This window comes from Nelumbo lutea, chromosome 1 (genome assembly GCF_056320005.1).
Source record: "Nelumbo lutea isolate HS-2025 chromosome 1, American lotus-T2T, whole genome shotgun sequence".
In the NCBI taxonomy this organism is placed as follows: Eukaryota; Viridiplantae; Streptophyta; class Magnoliopsida; order Proteales; family Nelumbonaceae; genus Nelumbo; species Nelumbo lutea.
This window is the reverse complement of record NC_142684.1, coordinates 31115543-31142117: the sequence shown is the minus strand read 5'-3', so window position 1 is coordinate 31142117 and position 26575 is coordinate 31115543. Positions and strand designations below refer to the sequence as shown.

The following is a 26575-nucleotide window of genomic DNA, read 5'->3' as shown; positions in this document are numbered from 1 at the left end:
AGTGTCAAGCTTAGGAACATGCAAAACAGATGACAGGGAGATAGTATCTAATAACTTGATGTCACCCTTCCCAGAAATAGGAACCAGGGAGCCATCAAAAATAGATACTTTATCCCTACCAGAAGAGAAATGGTAAGTGGTAAACAGTGAAGGCAAGCTAGTCATGTGATCGGATGCACCTGAATCTATTACCCAACAAGGTTCAGTAGTACCTAGAGCTGAGGCATGGTAGGCTGAAGCTCGAGTACCTGAATGTGCGAAGGCAGATGTGGCAGGAGCTGATGGTGACTGTGGTGGCTGAGCTGAATTTCCAACTTCCTTTTCTAACTGTATTAGGGAAGCCCGAACTGCAGCTAAGGTCTCTAAAGGTGTTCCTCTTGTGCCAGATGAGGATGTTGAATCAGTGCTCACAACCACATGAGCAGTGCCCTTCTTGCTTCTCAACTTCGCAGGAACCAAGTGAGGCTGCAGTTTCCAACATGTTTCTTTTGTAAGTTTGGGTTTCTTACAATTTTCACATACCACATCCTTCTTGTCTTCCTTCCTCCTGTCCCTCTCTGAATCACCTCCTGATTTGGGTGAGACCACTACAAAGGCTGGTGTGAGGGGCTGAGGTTGCATCATAACTTTCCTTCTGGTCTCTTCACTGTGTACGAATGAGTATGCCTGAGAGAGAGTCACACTGTCTCTAGTCAAAATCTGTTGCCGCACAATATCATACTCTGAATTTAGGCCCGCCAGAAACTCAAACACCCGGTTTGTCTCGACCTGCTTTCTATATATTTGTGCATCTTTGGGATTCTCCCACTCAAGAGTCTCTAAGTGATCAATTTCACATCACAGAGACTGCAAGGTAGAGAAATATACTGAAACAGGTTTCTCTCCTTGTTTAAGATTTTTCACTTCACATTTCAATTCATATGCTTTGGCAACATTAAGGGGTTGGGAATAAATTTCTTTCATCACATCCCATACCTCCTTAGTTGTCTTTGCCCACAAGTAATTGCGGCTAATATGAGGCTGCATAGAATTACACAGCCATGTCATAACCAAGTAGTTTTCTTGGATCCATTTGGTATACGTAGGGTCTCCCTTGGGGGGTTCTTTCACATCTCCCAAGAGGTACCCTAATTTACCTCTTCCCCCAATAGCCATCACGGCTGATTGAGCCCATTCCAAATAGTTTGATCCATCAAACTTTACGGTTGTAATCTGACCACCCGTCTCAGAAACACCACCATAACTGATGTTCCCAAAGCTGCCTTATGCCTGATTCTTAAACTCCATCTCGGTCAAGTCTCAAAAACAGCACTTGGACTACTAATCACAATCAAAAACAGTGCAGAACCGATCTGTATTCACAGTGTATGTGCACAAAACTGGGATAACTCTGATCTGAAACCAACTAGCAAGCACAACAGCAGCTGTCCGTAGGGTTCCCACCCCTTAAAAGAGTTCGAAAACCTCAAAAGACTCTGAAAAAAGCTTGGAAGTCTGATATGCTTGGCAGAATTAGGGTTTTAACCAGTCCTTAAAGTGCACAGTTCAATTGCACAATCCAATCAGTACCGTATAGATAGACTTGTAGTAGGGTTAATATGAAACCCTAGAATCTGATCAATGCTAACAACAAACTTGGGGTCAGCTCCAGGTAGATCGCAAGGTTCACTTTCTAACCCTAGAGCAGAGAGAAACAAAGCTAAGGAAGTTCGGCCCAACAGTAGGGTTTGTTGTAAAACCCTAGAGAATCGAAGGGAGAAAACCCTAGAATGGTTTGGCCGCCCTCTCCAGATAGGTCCAATCTATCTTCTCTGATAGAACTTCTCTTAGAAAATAAAGAACTTACAAGGAAAAAGTGTTCGCTGCCTTCCAAGGTTACCCGAACCCTAGTCTTCTCTGATCCTTCCTGACCACCAACACTCTGCAACCGTGACAAGACTGTTAGACAGTTTTTGTATGCCCTTAGCTTCTATCTGATTTGATGTACTTTTGTTATTTAGTGGAAATAAATAAAGTGCATGTTTGATTCATGTTGTTTGGTTTAATTCTGTGTAAAACCCTAAAACTGAACATTTATAGAGACTCGTGTTAGTTTTAAATGTTCACAGCCGTTGGATAAGTCTGGGGAGATTTATCCTGCCAAGGCTGATACTGGTGTGCCACCAAGTGTTGGGATGGCCTGTCTCAGCCACCAGGGTAAGACCCGAGGCACATGCAGTATGGGATTACTTGAATCCTTGAACCAGACCAGATTTCCAGTATTGCCCTGGACCTTGGAGATAGATGGGCAAAACTAGAAAGTTACACCTAACCCCTAGACTCGATTATGACACTTCACTAGGTGTTGGATCAGGCTGCCTTTGATATGCCAATCAGTGAGATCCTTAGCGGGGATCAAAACCTGGGTATGTTGGGGCAGTTTGAGAATTCATCTGAGTGGGTGATCATAGTGACAGAATCAGTCACTTTGTCGGACAAAGGGTAATGATCGGGAATGCACTCTCTCTGATGGAAACCAAACTGCCGGCAGTTGATTTCAATCGTTGGAATTTTGTTTTGCAAAATTAATATATTTATATATATATGTACGGTTTCAAATTGTTTGCAAATGGTTTTAATTCCTGGGATCCATGTGAGAGGAGAGTGCGGCACTATTCCTTGCAGCCGAGGGAGAGGTCCTCTCTTGTCGGGCAGTGCTTGATCATTAAGGGCTGAGAGGTTAAGTGTAAGACCATTGAGGATAATACCTGATGGGCTAATCTTGCACCTGCCCACAGTCCCTGGGTTTTTATAAGATGGCTTGGCCCAGGGACCACTTAATGTAAGTGTTGGGCCCATAGGGTCCATATGATGGACTCAAGGGGTTCATTGAGTTTTTCAGTGAATTCGGCTGGGCCTTGTATTAAAGGCTGGGCCTTGTATTAAAGGCTGGGCCGAACCCATGTGGCTGGTGTGTAGATCAATGCTTGGATCCCACACCATACAAAGAAGCCCAACTGGGCAGCAGATTGGAAAGTAATTAGACACTGAACACTTAATGGGCTAGAAGCCCATTTCGAGGTGGGCTGATATGATCACCCATCCTTGGGGCGAATCTGAGATTAATGTTAGTAAAAGGATTGGGCCTTTAGCCTTATCCACTCTTGGAGACCAAATTCAAATTAGATTTGAATCTGGTAACCTCCTGATAAGATCAGGGGTAAGCTAACTTTATCTGCAGATAGGATTAAGATTATCCCCTATCCAAATACTGATTTGGATTGGGATAACTCCTAATTAGGAGGTTTCTTAATCAAGAAGAAAGGAGGAGAAACCCTAACCAAAAAGGAGAGAAATACAACAGATTTCGAATCAAGAAAATCGCAAGAAAGGTTCCTGCGAATTGAGATCAGATCTCATACTCCAGAAAAATAAAAAAAGGCAGTTCAGCCTTTTCGCCTTTAGAGTTCTCCTCCTGCCGCCGCCATCTCCTTTGCAAGATTAGATCTTTGCAGAAAAGAATGTCAAGAAATCTGTTCTTGACATCAGTCTTGCAAGAAAGACTGAAATAGATTCAGTGTTTAGTGCTTCCAGAGGATACTTGCGAAGGATCCAGTGTGTAGGACGCACCCTGCTGGTTCTGTTCCATCCACAGCTGTGTCATCTTCAGCAGGAACGGATCTTGGAGCATTCTTTGGGCGTGAACACCAACTTTGGGTGATAGTGCTTCTCCGGATTAGGTATATTCCTCCCATTTGTCTTTTGGTACAGATCTGGTTTGATTATGGTTCAAGTAGGATCCTTGAATATTGTATTCTAAATTTAGGGAATATGATTCCCAGTTGGGAGAAGGTAGGAAAATTTTTGAAATTCGCCCACCCATTCCGCAACCTTTATGGCGTCCATTAGATGGATCCTACCATTCTTTCAAAGACTTCAACAGCTGCTAGCCCTTCTGGCGATCTCCAAGAATCAGTCTGCGAACTCCACCTTTTCAGCTTCCAGTCCTAGGAGATTCTCATGTGGTCGGCTGGTACTAGACTCACATGAGAAACCCTAACTTGGCTCTGATACCATGTAGTTGTTCAAGACTGCTATCAGTCTTGAGCACTAATAAATTTCAGGTTTGGAGAGGAGAGAGTATAGAGGGAAGAGGAGAAAAGAGTAGTGAGAGAGCAGTAGAACACAAACTTTGGAAGGAAGGACAGAATCTCAATCATTCTGCCACCGCCACTTCTATTTAATATTTAAAGATTATGCTAGTTACATGAAAGGACACATCTGCCCTTGATATTTACATAACACATAATAATGTAAAACTGAAAAATAAGTAACAACTAGAATAACAGCAGCTAACCCTAGGAAGACTAGATACATTCTACCCTACGGACAGAGTGGGACCACAGCTGTGGGGCCCACATCAGTGTTCTCTACACTAGCTTCTTTTTGTCAATGGCTTGCTGGGCAAGCTAACTTGGGGGGCAAGTTTCTTTCTTTGGAAGCTTCTTCTTATTAAGCCTGTAAGGCTCATTTGGGGGACAATTTTTGCTAATGAAGAAGAAAGCTTCTCTACATAATTTGGTGTGCTTGCCAAGTTGGGGGCGTGATTGCCCTCGCCCTTAGGTGTGATTGCCTAGGGTTCCCATCTTATTTCCATCTCCCCTTCTCTTCTCTTCCTTCTCTTTTAGTTCTTTGTTGTGTTGCACACATCTAGACATCAGTGGGTTGCAAGATCCTACATCACATTTGCCTTTTGATCCCACATCTCCCACGGGCTCTATAGGATTTGTGTCCAGCGGAGGTGGTGGAAGGGGAACCTAAAGCCACCACCCAGTTGAACGCCAAACTGATAATGAGGTGGGAAATCGATGGTAGGGAATAGCCTACATACCAAATGACATGAACCTCTACTAAACTATGTTTCTAGCTTGTTCTTCCCTTTTTTGAATGCTCACACTTTCCTTTTTCCTTTACTTTTATAAAGTGATCTACGAATGAGAGAGGGGTTTGTCAAGCACAAGGAAGGCATGCCTAATACCTTCTCTACCTTGCTTGGGATCCTAAAATCAAGCCATATTTGACCAGTTGTGGAGCTAATCAAATAGGAGTGCACCCCCTAATTCAATGAGTGGGATTTGATCCCAAGTCTTTGCTAGAATAAGTCAATGGTCCTACAAATTGAGCCACCCAACATGGATCAGCTTGACCCATGTTCATCTATATTTCTTTACTTTCATGGGCTCCTTCAGCTTCAATTCACTTAACAAAGCCCGAGCATTGCATGAGTCCTAACTAGTATTTGTGTACAAGTTAGAATACCTACCAGGTGATTCATGATCTAACCTTTTCATGGAAGAAATGAGGGTGTACATTAGTATCAAATATCACAAGGTACGTTTAGCATCTTAATTGTTGCTCTCCTTTTCCATCTTTCCATGCTTCATGTCAATTCATTGAACTAAAAGGTTAGGGATCCTAAGCAAAAAGATTAAAACAAAAATGATCATTGTGCAGGTGGTTCCATGGCAATGTGACTTTTCTACTCATCCTCCACACTTTCCAAAATAGTTCTTCCCAACCAATTGCAAATGTCTTGACCAAAGAAAATTGGACTCAACCTCTCTAGAAATGCAGCCAATCTCCCTAAGAGCTTTTGTGTGAGTGAAAACCTTGATTTCCTCTTTGTAGCCCAAAACACCTCAAATCATATATTCACCATATCTCTGCCTTAGAAGATTCATTCAACAAACCAAATACAACAAGGAAAAATAAGTAGAAAGAAAAAGAACTACAAAGAGTTGGAGACATACAGATATTCTAAACTAAATTATGTATACAATTAGATAAAATAAAGAGTAGGTACTATAGAAATTCATCTCAATGTTGCTACCTATCCTCTTTTATGATTTTCTTTATAAAAATTAAATTAAACTAAAAGAAAATAATCCTACTAGAATCAGCAATTCGTTGTTTCATTTATCTTCATATCTCTTGCTCTTCTTGGAGCCATTTTAGTTCTTTAATGTTTGGGTGCCTAATACCTTCCCCATGCCATAAATGAATCTCTAATCCTCATCCTGAATTATAGCTTGTTCTCTAAGTCTTTTCTTTGAAAAATAATTTTATTTGCAAGGAAAATAATCTTAATGGAATTCATAGGATGTTATTTGATTGGTAACAGGGACAACATTTGCATTATGAAACAACCCTAATTTTACATTATTGGCATTTTCTTCATTGAATCCAATTTTGAGACTACAGATTTAGCTTCTCTCAAGTTGGCCTACTAAACAGAACAGGCAAATTGAACATGGCTCTAATTCACTATATATATTAGTCATCCTAATTAAACTGCAAAATTGTTTAGGTTTCAGCTAAATAGCAGCCACCAAATTAGTTTTTTTTTTATCAGCAAAGGAGAATTTTATTCAAATAAAAGAAATAGTTACAGGATTAAAGCAAATAAAAGCAGACATCGCACCATAGAGTGTTTCAATAACGCCCAGAAGAGTTGTTGCCTATGGACTCCCTGTTTGGCTAATAAATCAGCAACCCTAGTTGCAATTCTCCTGATCCATGTGAACGAGGTGTTGAATGAAGGGATAGGAAATCCATCACATGGACGCCCCAGATTGCGGAATAAAGGGAGCAAATTTCAAAAATTTTTCTTTCCCTTCAACTGGGAATCGAATTCCCTATTTAGAAAATCATATTTTCAATGATCATTCTTGAACCATAAACTGAACCAGATCTGAACCAAAAGGAGGAGAGAGAGATAATACCTGATACAGAGAAACAATATCTCTCAATGGAGGTGTTCACGCCCAAGGTAGAAACCAAAATCTACTCCCACTGAAGATGGCGCAGTGCAAGGTGGAGCAGAATCAGCAGTGTCCTTCCCGAGAACTTGATTCTTCCTAAGAATCACTTGTACGGCTTGTGAATACAACTCCTACCAATCTTTTCTCCAAAAGATTGGAATCAAGATCCAATCTTGATTTCTCCTAAGGAATGGAGATCGAACTGCAATAGGCGGCGGCTGCAGGAAGGAGGCGGCTAGAAAGAATTTGCAGGGTGCAGAATTCTCTCCTCTGTGATCTCAGCTCTGAAGACAAGACTTGAGTCTGTTGGAGGTTGTGTCTAAAGGCTGTCGCCCCCTCTTCCTTTTATAGACTTAAAGGGATCAGCTCCTAATCCCATTAGGAGTTGCTAACCCAAATCATATCTGGATTAGAAGTCCCTTTAAGATAAGGGATAATCCTTATCTTATCTGCAGATTAGATCAGTCAGTTCCTAATCTAATTAGGAAGTTTCCAAATCTAAATCTCATTTAGATCTTGGACTCTCTGAGTGGATAGGGTGTGGGCCCAATCCTATCAGCTGATCTTATCTCAGAATTCGCCCCTTAAAGACTAATCAAATTAGCCCAGTTCGAAATGGGCCTAAAGCCCATTTAGGGTTATGTATTCATTAAGCCTTCCAAACTGCTGCCCAGTTGGGCTTCCTTGTATGGCGTGGGACCCAAACATTGATCTACACATCAGCCACATGGGTTCAGCCCAGCCTTTGTTACAAGGCCTAGCCGAATACACTGTTATGGACAGTGCACCCCCTGAAACCCATCAGATGGGCTCTATGGGCCCAACACTTACCCTAAGTGGTCCCTGGGCCAAGCCACCTTGTAACACCCAGGGACTGTGGGCAGATGCAAGATTAGCCCATCAGGTATTATCCTCAATGGCCTTATACTTAACCTCTCAGCCCATAATGATCATACACTGCCCGACAAGAGAGGACCTCTCCCTCGGCTGCAAGGAACAGTGTTGCACTCTCTCAAATATGGATCCCGGGAATTAAAACCTTTTGCAAACATTTTGAAAGCATAATATATATACTTTTATATCTCATATAAAATATATTTTGCAAAAACAAATCTCAACGATTGAAATCGGCTGCCGGCAGTCTTGGTTTCCATCAGTGAGAGTGCATCCCCGATCATTACCTTTGTCCGACAAAGGGGCTGATCATGTCACTATGATCACCCACTCAGATGAATTCTCAGACTGTCCCAACATACCCAGGTTTTGACCCCCGCTAAGGATCTCACTGATTGGTACATCAAAGACAGCCCAATCCGACACCTAATGAAGTATCATAATCGAGTCTAGGGGTCGGGTGTAACTTTCCAGTTTTGCCCATCAATCTCCAAGGTCCAAGGCAATACTGGAAATCTGGTCCAGTTCAAAGATTCAATTAATCCCACACTGTGTGTGCCTAGGGTCTCACCCCGGTAGCTGAGACAAGCCACCCCAACCGACTTGGTGGCACTACAGTGTCAGCCTTATCAGGATAGGTCTCCCCAGACCGACCCACTGGCTGTGAACATTCTAAACTAACACGAGTCTCATTAAGTGTCCAGTTTAAGGGTATTACATAGAAACATACCAAGGGAACATGAATCAAATATGCACTTTTATTCATTTACAATAAACTCATAAAGTACATCATTTTGATTGAAGCTAAACTCATAAAGTACATCATCAGCAAAGGAGAATTTTATTCAAATAAAAGAAATAGTTACAGGATTAAAGCAAATAGAAAGCAGACATCGCACCATAGAGTGTTTCAATAATGCCCAAAAAAGTTGTTGCCTATGGACTCCCTGTTTGGCTAATAAATCAGCGATCCTAGTTGCAATTCTCCTGATCCATGTGAACGAGGTGTTGAATTCCCTTGCTAGACTTTCAATCTCCCTTAGGGGATGTCTGTAAATCAAAGGAGCACTACCCCTTCAATTAGTCTAAGATATCAGTATTTTTTAGTCCACTTCTACCTCCAAATTCTTAAGATCTACTTGCTTGGCCAGTTTTAACACATGTACCAGAGATAACAGCTCAGCCTTTAAAGAATCACTTTCCCCTAAAAGTCCTGAATACGTAGCCAAAACTTTGCTTGAGGAATCTCTAATTACACCAACAATGCCTGCCAATCCCAAGTTTTCTATAAATCTCCCATCAAAGTTCAGCTTGAATTTGTTGAGACCTGGGGGATTCCACTCCATCAACTTTCTTTCTTTCTTCTCAAAAGAATGTGCCATTTCATTCCACACTCTTACTATATCAATAATTGAGAACTTTTGAAAGAGCTCAAGTGTTTTCACCAAGTGTGCCACTCTTATCTTGATGGCCTCCACTAGATCCTCACTTGGCTTGTACTTCTCATTGAAAATTCTTGCATTCCTTTCCTTCCATACAGTCCACACCACCACAACCCTAACTGATTTCCACATAACTCTTCCTATTTTTGTTGGCTGCCTCAAAAGGTTTGGGTTGAAGAGGCTTACTACATCCTAGGGAGTACTCCACCTGCAACCAAAGAGAGAACAAAAAGGCTCCCAAACAAAGAGCACGAAAAGGCAACGGATCAGTGAATGGGATAGGGATTCACCATCTGCAGAGAAAATAATGCTCATGTAAGGGGTGAGGCACTTATCTTGCCTCCTGCTTTGAAGCATGTCACAGATGTTCACCTTCCCAAGAAAAACCTCCCAGCACAAAGCTTGAATTTTTAGTGGAATGGCCTTGCTCCAAATCTCTTTCGTTGGGAAATTCTTTCGCCCATCTGGAGTTTGCACAAGAGTATTAAAAAAAAAAGAAGCATAAGTAAAGGTGTCATCAGATGATGTAGACCAAACTCTAGTGTCCTCCAAATATGGAACCAAAAAGGCTACCTTAAGCTTGTCAAGCAAACAAATAAGGGGCTCACACTCATCATCTCTCAAATCCCTTCTGAAACCAAAATCCTAACTCGGTCCAAAGTGAGAAAAGTAACAAAATTTGATATAAGTTGTAACTTGTAGTCAGGAACTGAATAAAGTTAAGGGAAAATAGCACAAAAAGGAGTGTCATCCAACCAAAGATCTTCCCAAAAGAGCACCCAAGAACCACAACCCACATCAAATCTAATGGAATCAATAAAGATTGGATATACCTCTTATATTGCTTTCCACGAAGAGCTCAAGGATGATATGGGGGCTACCTTTGCATCCCAACCATTGTTCATCAACCCGTGAATGCTTTCTATAACCTTGTGCCACAGCCTGGCTCTTTCCTATGGAAACCTCCAAAGCCACTTCCCTAACAGAGAAGTACTTCTATGAACTAAGTTTCCCAATCCTAGACCTCCCTTTTCCTTTGTTTTTCTGACTTGTTCCCACTTTACTAGGTGGTCCCTCTTTTTATCCCCAAGTCCCCAAAGAAAATCCCTCATAAGTTTTTCTAATTTCCCTCCTACTCTAGTTGGAATTCCAAAGGTGAACAAGAAGTAAACTAGTAGGTTTACTACAGTTGCTCTAATCAAGGTTAGTCTCCCACCTATTTTTGGAGGATACTTGGGTTGGAGAGGCTCCATTGAAGGACCTTTTCCCTTCTTTGTTCTCTTATTCAAGGTATAAGAAGGATTTTGTGTCAAAGTTTTTTTTTTCCATTATGAATAATCCATTGACACCAAATTGGGACTTTGGGTTCCGCAGAGGTATAAGGGAAGAGGAAATTGTGTGCCTAACAAATCTGCTAAACCTACTTGATACAGTGTGCTTGGACCCTTCTAAACCTGACAAACGGATTTGGACACCCAGGCCAAATGGATCCTTCTCATGTGCTTCTTTCTTTAAATCCATTACTCAGTCTACCCCCAACCAGCCTTTCACTCTTAAGGAAATCTGATGTTGGCCTGTCCCCCCTAAGGTTATGGCTTTTTTGCTAGGAAGTGTATTATGGGAAAATAAACACCTTAGACAACTCAAAAGAGAAGACCTTTTCTCTATCCCTCACCTTCTTGGTGTATTCTTTGCAGGTCACATGGTGAGGACTGTAACCATTTACTAATATCTTGTTCATTTAATACAGAGTTATGGGAGTAGCTTTTCTCATTGTTTGGGTGCAGGTTGGTTAGGCCAGCAGATGCAAGTTTGATTTTTGATCCTGCTTTCTTCCCTTGGCATCACAGAAGAAGAATTATGTGGAAGTGTGCAAGAGCAGCGCTGATCTGGTCCATGTGGGAAGAAAGGAATACCAGAATTTTCCAAGAAAAGGAGAGAAGCCTAGAAGAGATGAAAGACTGCATTCTAAATAAGGTGATCCTGTGGCTAAAATCATTAGACCTATTCCATCAATTCTCGTTTAATGATATTTGGAAGAATTGGTTATCAGTGGCTAATTGTTCATCCTTAAAGACTAAAGTGAGTACTGGCTTGGGAACCCCCTCCTAAAAGCTTCTTGAAGCTGAATTTCAGTGGCAGTAGTCTTGGTAATCCAGGCCTGTCAGGGGTGAGAGGGGTACTGAGGAATGAGGCTGGGAATGTGGTTCTTATTTACTCAAGACCCATAGGGGTTGGAAACTCTATTAGGGCGGAACTTGCAGCCGCTATCTAGGGAGTACAGCTAGCAGTGCAGATAGGTGTGGAACAATTGATAATAGAAGGGGACTCCAAGGTGGTAGTGGGCTGGCTACAAAACCTGGACTCTATAGTGTGGTGGTTTAAGAATCAAATTAAAGAATTCAATTGCCAGACAAGGAGTTTGACAATGAGAATACAATGGGTGGGGAGATCAGCAAACTCTATGGCTGATGGTCTTGCAAAGCAAGGGGTAAACAGGGAAAGCTTGTATTGGGCTCAACTGTAGACTGAATCTGTTTTCTATCTTTTGCTTTTTTTCCTGCTGTTAGGAGAGGACGCAGCTTGTGCCTCTCCATGGGAAGCTTGTAACTGCATTAATTTTCTACTAATGAAATGAAATCTTTCTTATTTATCAAAAAAAAAAAGGTTAGTCTCCCACCTATGGATAAATAATTCCTCTTCCACAAGGCGTACTTCCGTGTAAACCTTTCCACCACTGGCTTCCAAATACTTCTAATCTTGGTTTCCCGCGAAAGGTAGCCCTAAGTACTCCAATGGCCATTGTTTAACCTCACACTCCAGAAGCTCAGCTAGCACTCTCAAACTTTCATCATCCAAGTTAATCCCTCCTATACGACTTTTTCCTCAATCTATCTTAACTTGGAAATCGATTCCAATGAACTAATGAGCTCTCACAAATTTCTTATATTCTCTTGATGACCTCTCTCACAGAATAATATGATGTTATCTGTAAATTGCAAATGCGTGACTGCCACCTCATTTTTCCTTTCTTCATCCTCTAGCTTTGATCAGCCTCCACAATCATACTACTTAGGACATCAGCAATTAAAGTGAAAAGGGAGAAAGGGGAGCATCAACCCTCTTCTTCTCATTGGAAAGTAATCTCTAGCCAACTCTTCCTGCTAGGCTTATTGGTCTAAAATCCTTTGGAAGTTTTGTCTCCTTGGGGATAAGGGCAGTGAAAGTTAAGTTTATTCCATGAGAAATTTCCCCTTCAAGACAGAACTCATCAGAAACACAAATCTCTTTTGATAAGAACCCAAAACTCTTGATAGAAGGCCAAGGAAAACCATCTGGTCTAGAGGATTTGCACCTTTCTATTGAAAAAACTGCCACTTTGATTTCTTCTAATGAAAATGCAACCTCTAATGCTGCAGCCTTAGCTTCAAGCACTTTATTCCATCGAAAATCTGGTAAAATTGGACTTCTTTCCCGTTGACTCTGCTAGATGATCTTAAAGTGATTTACGAAAAATCCTGATAATCTGCCCCTGGTTACGTCAAGGTGATCCACTTCTAACCTAGCAATGTGATTCTTTCTTTTTCTTCCACTGGCTAAAGAGTGAAAAAATTTTGTATGCCATCCCCTTCCAAGAGCCACTTGCATGAGTTCATCCAGATTTTCGCCTTTAGTTTATTTTGTTTGTTTCCATCTATGACATTTGTTTTAACTTGTTCAATTGCTTAATTATACTTAAAACAAAAATGTGAGGCTAGAGGATTTTCAGCATAGGTAAAGTAAATTCATTGCTGAATAAATACAAGTTCATACAAAAATCTATATATCTACATATCTCTTACTAGAATGGTGGTATATATTTTTTCTCCAACATCAGCATTAGTCATTGTCTCACCTTGTTTACTCATGATATATCTAATTCATGTGATTTTTCAAACATATCAAAATTTATAAACATTACTTATGTATATCCATTGCATTATTATGTAAAAATCCAACACCCTGTAAATGCAATTCTATTTTTCAGAGTGATGACACATTTTTCAATTGTGAGGGGCCATCCAAAGAAATAGGGGAGAGAGAGAGAGAGAGAGAGAGAGAGAGAAGAGAAGAAGAAGAAGAAGAAATCACAAAGCACTAAAACTCCTCAACAAAATATAACCAGTAAATACAAAATGTACCTTAATAGACACTCTGCAATACTAAAACAAAGAAGGTTTCATCTTCTACAACTCAGACTAATATAGATTCAAAATGAGAACTCTAATTTTCACCAAATGAAAGCGTACCTCAATAGACACTATGCAATACTAAAATTAAAAAAGCTCTATCTTCTACAACTCAGACTATCAAATTCAAAATGACAACTATAATTTTCACCAACAGAATATCTTTATTTTTCATGACATTTAGACTGGAAGTCTAATTTTCTCCAAATGAATATTCTTCCCCTTCAAGATCTCCATCTTCGTTGATGACATTTGTTGGGACAATCTTACTAGGTTTTTTCTTTAGTCTAGAAATTTCAAATTGCAAAACCTCAAAATGATTTTCAAGTCTCTAGAGTTAACATTCATTATTGCTACCTTGAGTGCTCTACAATGTTTTTTAATTGCATTATGTGAAGCATCTTGTTGTGTATCTTTCTTTATAGTTGCTAATTTTCCACAAAACTTCCAACTATCTCCACCAATGTTAAGAGTAACTATGACTCTAATTTTCCATTCTACAACATCAACTACAACTCTTGGGGTGACAAATGCATTCTCAAGCTCAGTTCATTCAAGACATTTTTGAAGGAAACTAAATATTCATTTCTTGTTGCCATTGTTTCTGCAAGAAACAAAATATATAAATAATCCAATTAGTTTTCAATCTGTTTCAATTTCCTAAATAAAACAATTATTATCCAACTAAACTACTTTTTTTATTGAGAAACAACATCATATCTTATAGAAAATATTGATTTTTTCTTATTTATAATAAGGAAATCTCGTTTCCAGAGGATCAAAAGAAAAGAATGTAGTGAGTTTTTCAATCTATAAATTTTTCATTTGTGGTTGGCTGATCTGTTCATAATTGGCCTGTGTTCTGATGTAGTTTCAACAAGAAGCAAAAGAAAGAAAAAAGGAGAATAGAAGAAAGCCAGGGAAAAGAGAAGAGAAGAAGAATAGAAGAAAGGCGCAGCTAATGAGTCTGCCGCCCACTCTCTCAATTAGTATTTATATGTTTCTAATATAAAAACAGTACAAAGACATAAATACCCTTTCCACCCAAGAAACTCTAACAGCAATATAACAGCAACTAAAAAACATAATAAAAACTAACAGAAACTAATAAAAGAAAAAAACAACTACATAACTAATTTACTACACTATTTCTCCACACTCCCCCTCAAGTTGGGAATGGATATTGGTCATTCCCAACTTGCATAAGTCTATCTCTAACTTGTTCTTTGTAACTACTTTGGTGAAGAGTCAGCAAGCTACATATCAGAGGCAACATAGGGAAGGCACACTTCTTGAGAGTGAGGCAACTCTTTCTCTAATAATATGTCGGTCTACCTCAATATGCTTGGCCATATCATGCTGTAATGGATTATGAGCCCATTTCTTGCCACATGAAAGCAACCTCCATATACCAGTCTTTTCCCTCATTCATCATGGAGCCATCCCATCCAGTTTCTTTGCTACTTTCGACTTCAGTGATTTTCTTTGAAAATTTAAAACATAATAAAGGATAAAAATGTTTTTTCATCAATTCTGTCAAATTCAATGGCATTTATTCCTATAAGATGAAGTTTAAGTCCCAGTTAAAAATCAGGGAGCTAAAAGTATTTATCATAAACCTCAGGGGAGGTTCAAGTTTTTTTCCCTTTAAGAATTTGGTAAACTAATAATGTTAGAAAAGTTCAGACAAGTCTTCCCTCTCAAGTTTAGAGGTGAAAGAATAAACAAATCAACAGAATACAATCAAAGAATCGCAGAAAAAAGCACAACCCTTGAGACCCCTTGTTTTGCCAACGGATCTGGCATGGCATTTTCTGATCTGCTGACCACTGAAAGGTGACTGACATATTCCTTGTGAGCCAATTAACTTTCTTAAGAAGATCCCTGTAGCCCCATAGAACTGCTTCTGGACTCAATGACCAACCCAGTACCACCTTAGAATCTCCCTCAACTATAAGATTTTCCACTCCAAGTTGGTTTCCAGCCCGTATTCCTTGCACTACAGCCGTATTTCAGCCCTTGTTGAATCGCTCACTCCCACTGGTCCTGAGAATAGGGATAGGATGTTTCTATCCTTATTTCTTAAGATCCCTCCTATACCCAAAGGCCCTGGATTGTCTAGGCTTCTTCCATCAAAGTTCAGCTTTACCACACCCTCTGTAGGAGGTTTCCGCTCTATTTGTAATCTAATCCTTTTGGGGGCTGTGGCGGCCACCTCTGCCAAACTTTTCCAGAGATCATCAAAAGAATAACCTCTACATAGATCTGAAGTTTTTATCCAATGAATTGTTCTTGTCAAAATGCACTTCTTTACTTCATCGATGCTTCTTTCCTTTTCTTGGAATATTCTAAAATTCCTTTCCGCCCAGATAGTCCACAAAATGGCTGCTCTAATGTGCTTCCAAATTAGTTTCCCTCTCTTAATTGGCTGCCTAAATATAGACAGATCAAAAAGCAAGTTTACTTCAGAGGGCAAGATCTACCTGCACCCAAACAACATAAAGACCCAATTCCAAATATTAGCAACAAAAGCACAAGATAACAGCAAGTAGTGGTGATCCTCGTTATGCACTTTACACAAAATACACCAGTTTGGAGAAACACAAAGAAAAGGTCTCTTCTTTTGCAGGTCATCCATAGTATTGATCTTACCATAAAAGGCTTCCTAACAGAAAACAGCTACTTTAGGTGGAATGGCTTGACCAGATTTCTTTGATAAGGAACTCCAAAGAGAGAGGGGCAGAATAGAGGGACTTGAGATAAGAAGCACAAGTAAACGAACCATTAGGAGTTAGGGTCCAAATTCTTCTATCAGGTTTAGAGAGGTCCAAACAAACAAAATCCAAAAGAAGCAAGAGCTCAGAGACAAGCAAATTCCTTATCCCTTAAACCTCTACAAAACCCAAAATTCCAATTCAAAGACAAGGGGAGAATTGGGGGAGAAAGAAATCTTGAAACAGGCTCCTTTGTAAAGAGGGATATAGAGTACGAGGGGAAGCAATCTTTTAAAGATTGAGAGCCCACCCAAATATCTTCCCAAAAAAGAACAAAATTACCAAAGCAGACTTCATCCCTTACATACCAGAGGAAATTAGGGAAGGTGCCTAAAATGGCCTTCCAAGGGGTTGTGAGTGAAGCCCATCATGATACTCCTGCATCCCAACCAATCATAGAATAGTCATGAATGCTAGCCACCACCTCATGCCATAACTTCTCTCTTTCCAACGGCCACATCCAAAGCCACTTACCTAGAAGTACTTCGTTCTTCCTAACTACCTATCCTAGCCCCCTCTTTTTTTAATTCACCTCACTACTTCCTAGCTAACCAAATGATCATTTTTTCCTTCCCCTGGCTCCCATAGGAAGTCCCTCATCAATTTTTCAATCCTCTTGGCTTCCGTGTTAGGTATCCTAAAGACTGACAGAAAATAAATTGGTAGATTGGCAAGTGTAGCTTTTATTGAAGTCGCTCTACCCCCTAAAGAAATGTAGCTCCTCCCCTAAGCCACCAATCTTTTTTCAAACTTTCCCACCACGGGGTTCCAAAATCGACTCTCCTTTGGATTGGCACCTAGGGAAAGTCATAGATAGGTCAAAGGCCACTTGAAATAGGCACAATCAGGCAGCGATAGTCTCCAATACCCCTTCACCCAAGGTTTAATCCAACCACACAACTCTTTTCAAAACTGATTTTCAAATTAGAGGCATTCTCAAAGAGGATAATCAAATTCTTCAAGTTTCTCACTTTCACCAAACCACAACCCTCACAAAAGATGATAATGTCATTTGGAAACTGAAGGCGGGTTACCTGAATTCTATTTCTACCTATTCTCTAGCCTCTCAATAACCCAACCCTATCTGCATCTGATAAAAGTCTATTAAAAGCATCAGCAACCAAAGTGAATAAGAAGGGGGATGGGATAGTGGGTCACCTTGTCTTAGGCCCCTCCAGGCTAGGAAAAATCACATTAACTTCCCCATTGACTAGAAACAGAATATTAACAGAAGAAAAGGCATCCCTTCATCCATTTACACCATTTGTTGGGAAGAATTAGTTGTGGCTAGGGGTAATCTTTCTTTTCCGTGGGTCATTGGTGGGGACTGTAATGTCACATTGTCGGTGGATGAGAGAAGCTCAGGTGGGAGAAGATCGAGGGATATGGTGCAGTTTGCTGATTTTATCAACAGATTTGAGCTTGAAGGCCTACCTCTTCATGGTAACAGGTTTACTTGGACCAACAACCAAGATCTTCCTACCCTAGTGAGGCTGGACAGGTTTCTGGTTACTTCTAATTGGGAAAATGTCTTCCCGAAGTTTAAGCAAATTGCTCTTACTAGGCCAATGCCAGACCACAATCCAATTCAGCTGGTTTGTGGTGCTAGAGTGAGAGCTAAAGCTTCTTTCCTTTGTTAAAGTCTGCTTGGGAGGAGTTGCAAGTGGAGAGTGCCAATTCATTCATATTGGCAAAGAAATTCGAGGGTCATTAAAGCAAGATTAAAGATTTGGAAGTTGGAAAAGAATTTGATTTCAAATACTGAGAAGAAGGCTCTCCTGAGTTCCATAAAGGAGATTGATACAATTGAAGAATTAGGTCCTATTGCTGAGAAGCTCAGATTAAAAAGACAGGAGGCTAAGTTGAAGTTTGACAAATTGGCAATGGCAGAAGAAATTAAATGGAGGCAAAGAGCCAAAGTAGCTTGGCTGAAAGAGGGGGCTAGGAATACACATTTTTTTCACAAAATGGCAAATGCTAGAGCTAGAGCTTCCGTAATTACCAGACTGGAGGGTGAGGGCAGGGTAGGTATCTCTGAGACTGATATGAAGCTTGTGGCAACAAACTTTTACAAGAAGTTGTATAAGGAATCTTGGTTTTTCAGCCTTTTCCTAGATCCCTTCCTTTTAACCAGTTGAGTGATGAGCAGTCTTCCCTTATTGAGAGACCTTTCTCTGAGGAGGAAATCAAAGAAGCTATTAAGTTGTTGGCTGATGAGAAGTCTCCTAGCCCTAATGGTCTTACAAATCTCTTCTATATTAAATGTTGGGATGTGGTGAGATAGGATATCATGAATGTTTTCCAGGATTTTTTTGAGAGGGGTTCTTTGTTGAGAAGTCTGAATACTACCTTCATTACCCTTATTCCAAAGATTGAAGGTGCAGTGAATATTAAAGATTTCAGGCCAATTAGCCTTCTACATAGCTTCTATAAAATCCTAGCTAAAGTGCTTGCTAAGAGATTAAAAGGAGTCCTTGGTAGTGTTATCTCAAATAACCAAAGTGCTTTTATTCCGGGTAGGCAGATGCTAGATTCTGTTCTTATTGCCAAAGATCTTATTCATTCAAGGAAAAAAGAAGGTTCCCCAGGTTTGATCTATAAACTAGACATTGAGAAGACCTATGATCATGTTAACTGGAGATTTGTGGACCTTGTGCTTCATCAGATGAATTTTAGGCAGAAATGGAGGAATTGGATTAAAGTCTGTATCACTTCTCCAAAGTTCTCAGTTTTGGTTAATGGGCAGTTTACAGGTTTCTTTGATGGTTCCAAGGGCCTCAGGCAAGGAGACCCTTTATCTCCTCTTCTTTTTCTATGTGTAATGGAGATCCTTACTCTGTTCTATAAGAAGGCTGCAGTCTCAAGAGAGTGGGATGGTTTTGCAATTGTGCCAGGGGGAGAGAAGGTGAATATTCTTCAATTTGCATATGGTACTTTGTGTTTTGTGGATGCCTCCCCCTCTCAGGTGGAGCTAATCCTTGGGATTCTGCCTTGGTTTGAAGTGATTACAAGTCTAAAAGTAAATTGGAACAAGAGCCAAATTATTCCAGTTGGCCATGTGTCTAATTTAGCTGAATGTGCTGTATGTTGGCTTGTCAGATTGATTCCCTCTAGGGGTGAGTGGTGGTTCCTTTGCAATTTGGGACCCAGTTATTGAGAGATTGGAAAGGAAGTTGGCTTCTTGGAAGGCAAAATACCTCGCTTTTGGGGGAAGGGTGATTCTTATTAAGAGTACTCTCTCCAATTTGCCTACCTACTTCTTGTCTCTTTTCTACATACCTAAGAAGGTTGCAAATCAGATTGAAAAGCTTCAAAGGAGTTTTCTTTAGAGAGGCTGGGAAGAGGAGAAAAAAGTGCACTTGGTGAGTTGGGAGCAAGTCTGCCTCCCCAAATTTGAAGGGTGGTTAGGTATAAGGAAGCTAAAAAAATTTTAACTCTGCTCTCCTCTATAAATGGATTTGGAGATTTGTTGTAGAACCTGATGCTTGGCGGAGATCTCTCATTGCCAGTAATATGGTGTGAGTTGGGGAAATTGGAGAACTAGGGATCCTCCTCCTAACTAGGGTAACTCTCTATGGAAAGGGATAATGAAGACCTATTCGGATCTGGCCAAGGCGGTCTCAATTAGGGTGGGTAATGGTAACAAAACCAAATTCTGGAAGGATCCTTGGTGCTCAGATGTTCCTCTTGTTGAGTCCTTCCCACTCCCCTTTCAGTGTGCTTCAGATCAAGAGGCCTTAGTTGTTGAGTGCTATAGTATTTCGGGTGGTTCAGTTCTTTGGACTCCCTCTTTTCGAAGAAATCTTTTTGATTGGGAGGTGGAAGAGGCAGTGAATCTCTTGACCTATCTTCAAAATCAAGTTTTGGATTATAATTTGGAGGATAAGTGGCTTTGAAGGTGGAATTCTGATAGGTCTGTCTTCTGTAAAATCATTGACTACTATGCTTGGTAGGAGGGGTGGACCTGATTTCCCAGCTCGGCACGTGTGCAATCCTATCAGCCCGACAAAAGCCCGCTTCCTAGTTTGGACTATGGCTCTAAATAAATGCATTTCTAAGGAGAAACTTGTGAGAAGGGGAATCCAGGTTTCAAACTTGTCTTGTAGTTTATGTGGTAGCAGTGCTGAATCCACTGATCATTTGTGTATCCACTGCCCGTTTTCTGCTCAGTTGTGGAACCATTTCCTCAACATCATGAAGGTTTGCTGGGTGATGCCAAGGCAGGTTAAAGAGTTGTTATGCTGATGGCAGATTAGGGGTTTGAGCAAGAAAAAGAAGACACTTTGGAGGTTGATTCCAAATGCGGTAATCTGGTGCATCTGGACCGAGAGGAATAGAAGGATTTTCAATAACAAGTTTCTATGTCTGGAGGACCTAACTTAGAAGTTAGTGGCCAAGCTGATTTCTTGGTTGTCCGTTGCTGCAAATTTTAGAAACTGTAATGTGTCAGATGTATTATTTTCTGTTTCTTGATGGTTCATGTATTTGTTGTTTAGATCAGTCAGCCTATTCTAGGATTGATCTCAGCCTCCTATGTGTATCTCTTTCTCAATAAATATTACTTTACCTTTTTCCAAAAAAAAAAACTAGATCATAGGCCTTTTCAAGATCCAATTTACAGACAAAGCCTTGATTACCCGAACTTCACATCTCCTCTACACATTCATTTGCTATTAAAATTTGATCAATTATGTGTCTCCCCTGGAAAAAAGCACCTTAGGCTTGACTGATGCTTGAGGGGAGCACCTTTTTGATCTTCAACAACAAGGCCTTCGCCAAAATCTTGTAAATGCTAGTCACCAAACTGATAAGTATAAAGTCTTCTAGATGAATGACCTTTTTCTTCTTTGGAATCAAGGCTAGAAAAGTAGCATTAACTCCTCAACTTATTATTGAACTTTCTTCAAACTCTTTAAAGGCTTCAAGCAAGTCTTCTTTAATAATATTCCAACAATCTTGAAAGAAAGCCATAGTAAAGCCATTCGGCCCTGGGGCTTTAGATCTATCCATAGAAAAGAGAGCAAGTCTAATCTCATCCTCCTCAAAGTGCTTTTCCAACCATCCTTTATTTTCCTCTGAAAGTCTTGGCGAAGTAACACCTTCCAACTCCACCCTATTACCTAGAGGCCCCCTTAGAATAGATTTGAAGTGAGCAACAAAACAATTGTTTATCTCCTCTTGAAACTCATAAGTCACTCCATCCACTTCAAGCTTAGTCACCATATTTTTCCTCCTCCCGTTAGCCATCTCATGGAAGAATTTAGTGTTTCCATCACCTTCCTTGATCCATTTACATCTAGATTTTTTTACTCCAAGAAATTCTTTCCATAGTAATACCTCTTCTAGATCCCTCTTCAGCTTCCATCTCAATTCTCACTCCTGCATATTCATGGTTCTTTGGGACCCTTCACATCTAACTCCTCTATTTGCATTAGCAAAGTTGATTTCAGTTCCTCTAATCTCCCAAAATGGTCTTTATTCTAATCCTTCGATTTTGATCTCAAGCTTCTCAGTTTTTTGTAGAATCTCACCCCTTTCCACCTCACCCCACTTATATCTTCCCTCCACCATTCCTCAATCTTCTTAACAAAGTCAGGTGTGTCAACCACATGTTTTCAAATATGAAGGGTCGAGAACCATGCCTAAAAGGTTCTTATCCTAACTCAATGGGACAATGATTAGAAGTAACTTTGGGTAGAGCTCTAGCTACCAAATCCCTCCAATGACTTTCCCAACTTTCATTAAAGAGAAATTTGTCTAGCTTTGAACAGGTTGGGATTTCCTAGTAATTAGACCAAGTAAAGTGAGCTTGTAGCAGAGGAAGTTCCTTTAACTCACAACAATTAATGAAATCATTGAACTTCCTAATGCCAGTTGTTATGGCCTAATGGGGGTTGTTTGATTCATTAGTAAAGCAAATTACATTAACACCCCCCCCCACGAACACCAAGGACCATCCCACAAACCCTAAATCCCTGATAATTCTTCTTAGAATTCATTCCTTTCTCTATAGTTACATGGTCCATGCGCATTGGTTAGTACCCAACTAAAACCATCCTCCACACTTCTAAAGTTGAAGGATATAGAGAAACTTCCTATTAATTCCTCCTCCACTACCTCCACAACATCCACTCTCCAAAAACTGACAATACCCCCTGAGGCCCCCCAAGAAGGTGTTGAAACCCAACTAATTCCTATAGATTTCTAAACACTTCTAGCCCATCTTCTATCAAGTTCAGCTAACTTGGTCTCCTCTAACATTACAATATCTAGTCTTTCCCTTCTAAGGAGATCCTTTATTGCTCTTCTCTTCCTTCATTGCTTAAGCCCCTCATATTCCAGTTGATAATTTTCATGGGAAAACAAAGATTTTGACATCCACCTCAGTTTACATGGCCCCTACTTAGAAACCTGCCTTCTCTCCCCTCTTCCACTAAATCTATATCAACTTCTATGTCGGAAATTAGTCTCTCTACCTCTGGTTTTTTTCTTTTTTCAGTGGCTGTTTGCTAGTCCTGATTTGCCTGCTAACACCTTTGATGCTTTTAAGGGATCCATTTTTCTGGGATTTTCCTCCGAAGATTCTTCTACAAGTTTATGTTCCTCAAAGAGTGCACAAATTTGTCCCCAATTCCTCCTCCTGTAATTTTTCCAATTCAGGTTTTCCTGCCATAGTTACACAATCCTTAACCACACTACAAAAAGCTTCCTCTTGAGCTTTAAAGTATTTTGTATTTCCTTCCAACCAGTCCTCTCTTTCTATGTATTCCTCAAAATAAATACATATCTAATCCCAAATCTTCTCTAACTCCTCCTGTTTCTTTTTTCTCCTCAGTTCTTCTTTCTCTTTGCCCTCAAATTCGACACCCAAAAGCTCCCATGCCCTAGACATTCCTTATGGCTGGGGTGTAGAGGTACCTGTTCTAGGGACAAAACCCACATTAGTACCCAAAAACAAATTGAGAGACGTGCCTGGACTTGTGGAGGAAGCAAACAAAGAAGCTATGTCCCAAAATGGGGAAGCAGTTCAAGGACAGATCCTTCCCTAAAGTGCAATTGTGGGATTAAGTTTGGTTCAACCAAAGTTATGTTAGCCTTAACAGCCAAAGTGACCTTTCTAATTTGTTCCCAATTGATGAATCTGCATTCAACAGCAAAAACGAGTTCCGTTCCACTACACCAGTAACCAGCTTGGGCTGTTCTACTGGATCGGGATTATTTTTTAGTTTAGGTGTACCCTGACTCTCCTTAGTAAAGCCTTCCAAATTTATCGCTTCCTTCGGTGAAGCCAAGTGCTGAGAGGGCTTTATCTGGATACCTTGTATCGAGCTCGAGCTTTTATCTTCTATTAACAATTGTTCGGTGTTGAAACTTTCACCATCGGGAAAGGCCCTTCAAAATCTGTTGATCCACGCTTCCAAGACCAACTGTATCCTCTAGGAGGGGAGAAAAGAGACCATTGAGTTAGGTGGGATATAGTTACCAAAACCAAAAGTGATGGTGGGCTTGCTTCATAGTTGTCAAGGCGATGCCTAGGCAACAAGGCGCCCTTGGAGGCTCGCCTCACCCAGTCGCCAAGTAGTTTTGTCCACTATGTTATAAAATACTTTTATATTTTTTAATTTTTGACGTTATAATTATAAAATAGGCATTATAAAACTAGAATACTCACTTTATGTCTTTATGTATTAATTTCTTTTTATTATTTTCTTATTTGTTAGTGTTTAATCAACACAAACATTGCTAGCTGCTGTATTGAACACATGGTTCAAAGTATCGCTACACCTTTGTGCATCAGTAAAGGTGTATCAATACTTATAACAATACTCCCCCTATTTTTTTATTTCTTTGGTTTTCAATTTCATTTATATATATATATATTAAAAAATGGGTTCCCGAAAACATCTGTAAACATGTGTATTGGGGCACCAAAGATACAATACAATACACCCAATACAGGGCATATCGTATCGAAGTTTTGATCCTTGATTGAATCCTCAAAGATTTCAGAACCTGAACCAATAAGCAAGGGAAGAACTTAAAATTTTGTCTAATCAACACACTTTCTAATAGATCTTTTTCTTCTTCCACCTTTTCTTTTCTTCTTTTCCTATAATAAAAGTAGGGGTTTAGCCCCTATATTTTTTTATTTTCTTTCCTTTGTTCTTTTTCTTCTCATAAAATCTTGATTTTCTAGACTTAAACATGAAGTTTATAATTTTCTTATGAAAATTATGGATAGTTATTAAAGAAAGTTGGTTATGGAACCTAGGGAACTACCCTAGGATATCTGATTTTTACTTAAAAAAATATCCATTGCCTAAGCGACACCTAAGTGCCCACCTAGGCGGCTAGGCAACAAGGCACCTCCTGTCACCTAGCCTCGCCTTCTTTGGCACCTTGAAAACCATGGCTTGCTTTAGGTAATTTCCAGAAAAATAATTAATCTCTATTGGATCATGTTTGGGTGGGAAACACACCGTTGAAGAGCTATTCCCTTTCACGAATTAAAAATCAGCCAGTCTCCACTTTTCTGACCACCTCTAATTCAACTATTGGTTGGAACTTGGGTTTTAGAAGGGCCCTTAGAGACTCTGAACTGAACCTTATTTCTGACCTGCTCAAAATCCTAGATGAGGTGGGTATTGACCCCTCTAGGAGGGATAGTAGGATTTGGGTCCCTTCTCCTTTGGGTGTCTTCTCGTGCTCTTCCTTTTTCAAAGAATTGGCTCATTCCCCACCTGTTTTTGGACTCCCCTTCCCAGTTTTGGATGAAGCTCTTCAAAAATTATTCAGAAGGAGACATCATCAGGAAGTGGAAAGAAATGGTTTGGTTAGCTCCAATGAAGATTTCATCTAACCCAATTTGGTCTCCTCCAGCTTTGGGGTTCACTAAGCTGAACTTCGATGGTAGCAGCAAGGGAAACCCAGGCCCATCAGGTATAGGGGGAGTTTTCAGGGATGAAGAAGGCCAAATTATTGCCATGTATTCCGGTTCTATTGGATGGGGGGATTCTCTTAGAGCTGAAATATTGGCTGTTCTGGAAGGGGTAAAAAGAGCCCAAGAGTTAAATATCAGAAAACTGATGGTGGAAGGTGATTCTAAGCTGGCTATAAATTGGCTGCAGAAGGACGATTTTAGTTTGTGGAAATTTCTGAATGAGAAAAAGAAAGTTAAGACAGTTCACTCAAAACATGGAAATCAAGTTTCAGTGGACTAAGAGGAGTGCCAACTCCTTGGCAGATTCATTGGCCAAACAAGGGGTGAGAAGAGTCAACTTTTTCTGGGCAATATTGTAAACTGAAATGTACCTATTGGGAGCGTTAAGAGTTTTTACCCCTCTTGTATCTTTTTCTCTTAACACCTATTAATAAAAGTTTCTGTTATCTATCAAAAAAAAAAAAGACCGACTGTATCCTCAATGTCGGAGTCTGACCAACTCTCTTCCTCCATCGAGAATTCCTCTTCAAAGGATTCAGTTTTACTACAAACTGCCACTTTTGAAAACTCAGAAAACATCGATTGTGCATATGATGGAGACTTCTGGTATTTTGGATTGCATCGTTCTAGGAAACGACTTGTTTTCCTTTTCTTGGGACCCTAAACCAAGATTAAGACGTCGTCGATCTGTTGTTTCCTGTAGCAAAGAGTCAAGAGATGTTCGATGGGGACAATGATTGACCAAACTTAGTGTCCATCGTCACCCCAGTTGGCTCGGTCACAAGCCCTTTTAAAGTGGCGCATGTCTTGTTAAAACATGGACCAACCTCTTTTGAAGTATGAGGTCCACTAGTTCTACTGAACGGCCCACTTGTTTCAATTGGACCAGCTTTTAAAAGTTCCTCCCCCGCCACATGACTACTTAAAGAGTCGTGTAATTGACTGCGGTTCAGAAGATCCACCCGACTCAAAACCAGTGTCCGGTCCAAACCCTTGTTTTCTCTCAGTCCTTGCTCCATTCCTGTAACCTTTTGAACTTCCTACACATGCCTTATATTAACTTATCCTATCACCACCTGGGCATAGGAATTTCCACACATCTGTCTTCTCTGCCCAACATTGTTTCCCCAGGTGCTAAAATCATCCTCTTGCTTCTTTTCTTTTTTGTTGCCACTTTTGACTATGACAATTTCATGCTAAAGTCTCTATCTTGCAGTCCTCTCAAGGAGACCTACTCTGTTTCCTCGTCTTCTACCCTGCAACCTTCCTTCCACAACTGAGCTTCAATGGAGATTTTCAGCCAAACAGGGTATGAGAGTCCATCCACCAGTAAATCTATCCCTCTCGGAATGTGACAAGGTTTTACTCCAATAAACTTCATCACAGTTGAGTGAAGATCATAGTCAAAAACTCCATCTAATCTGGCCTCACATATGGAAGCTATGGACTACCCCCGTTTCTGGCTTCCAAAGGTTGAATGGAAGACCAAGCAACC

At 40.3% G+C, this 26575-nt stretch overlaps 2 protein-coding genes across 10 annotated transcripts in view; one reads left to right on the top strand and one right to left on the bottom strand.

Moving 5' to 3' along the window:
• LOC148874154 (PPR repeat protein) overlaps positions 1-26575 on the bottom strand; it is a 63820-nt gene that overhangs the window by 28080 nt on the left and 9165 nt on the right. The window contains exon 6 of one of the 9 annotated variants that reach the window (XM_088978524.1): positions 8440-9600. The exons of the other annotated variants lie outside the window; for them this stretch is intronic. The gene's annotated coding sequence lies outside the window, so the exon portion shown is untranslated. Of the gene's footprint in view, positions 1-8439; positions 9601-26575 lie in introns of those variants that run through there. 9 annotated transcript variants of the gene reach the window in all.
• On the top strand, positions 17525-25360 carry LOC148874155 (uncharacterized). Its single transcript, XM_088958831.1, has 6 exons — positions 17525-17734; positions 17885-18133; positions 18244-18414; positions 18511-19221; positions 22639-22732; positions 25020-25360. The coding sequence occupies exons 1-6, from the start codon at positions 17525-17527 to the stop codon at positions 25358-25360; spliced, it is 1776 nt and encodes a 591-aa protein (XP_088814957.1).

Bases quoted from the DNA above. Each gene is read 5' to 3' on its own strand.
- LOC148874155 (XM_088958831.1), top strand. From the start codon at position 17,525: ATGGTGCAGTTTGCTGATTTTATCAACAGATTTGAGCTTGAAGGCCTA. The intron at 18,134-18,243 runs GTAATTACCAGA...TTGGTTTTTCAG, and splicing joins ATGCTAGAGCTAGAGCTTCC to CCTTTTCCTAGATCCCTTCC. The intron at 18,415-18,510 runs GTGAGATAGGAT...CTTATTCCAAAG, and splicing joins ATATTAAATGTTGGGATGTG to ATTGAAGGTGCAGTGAATAT.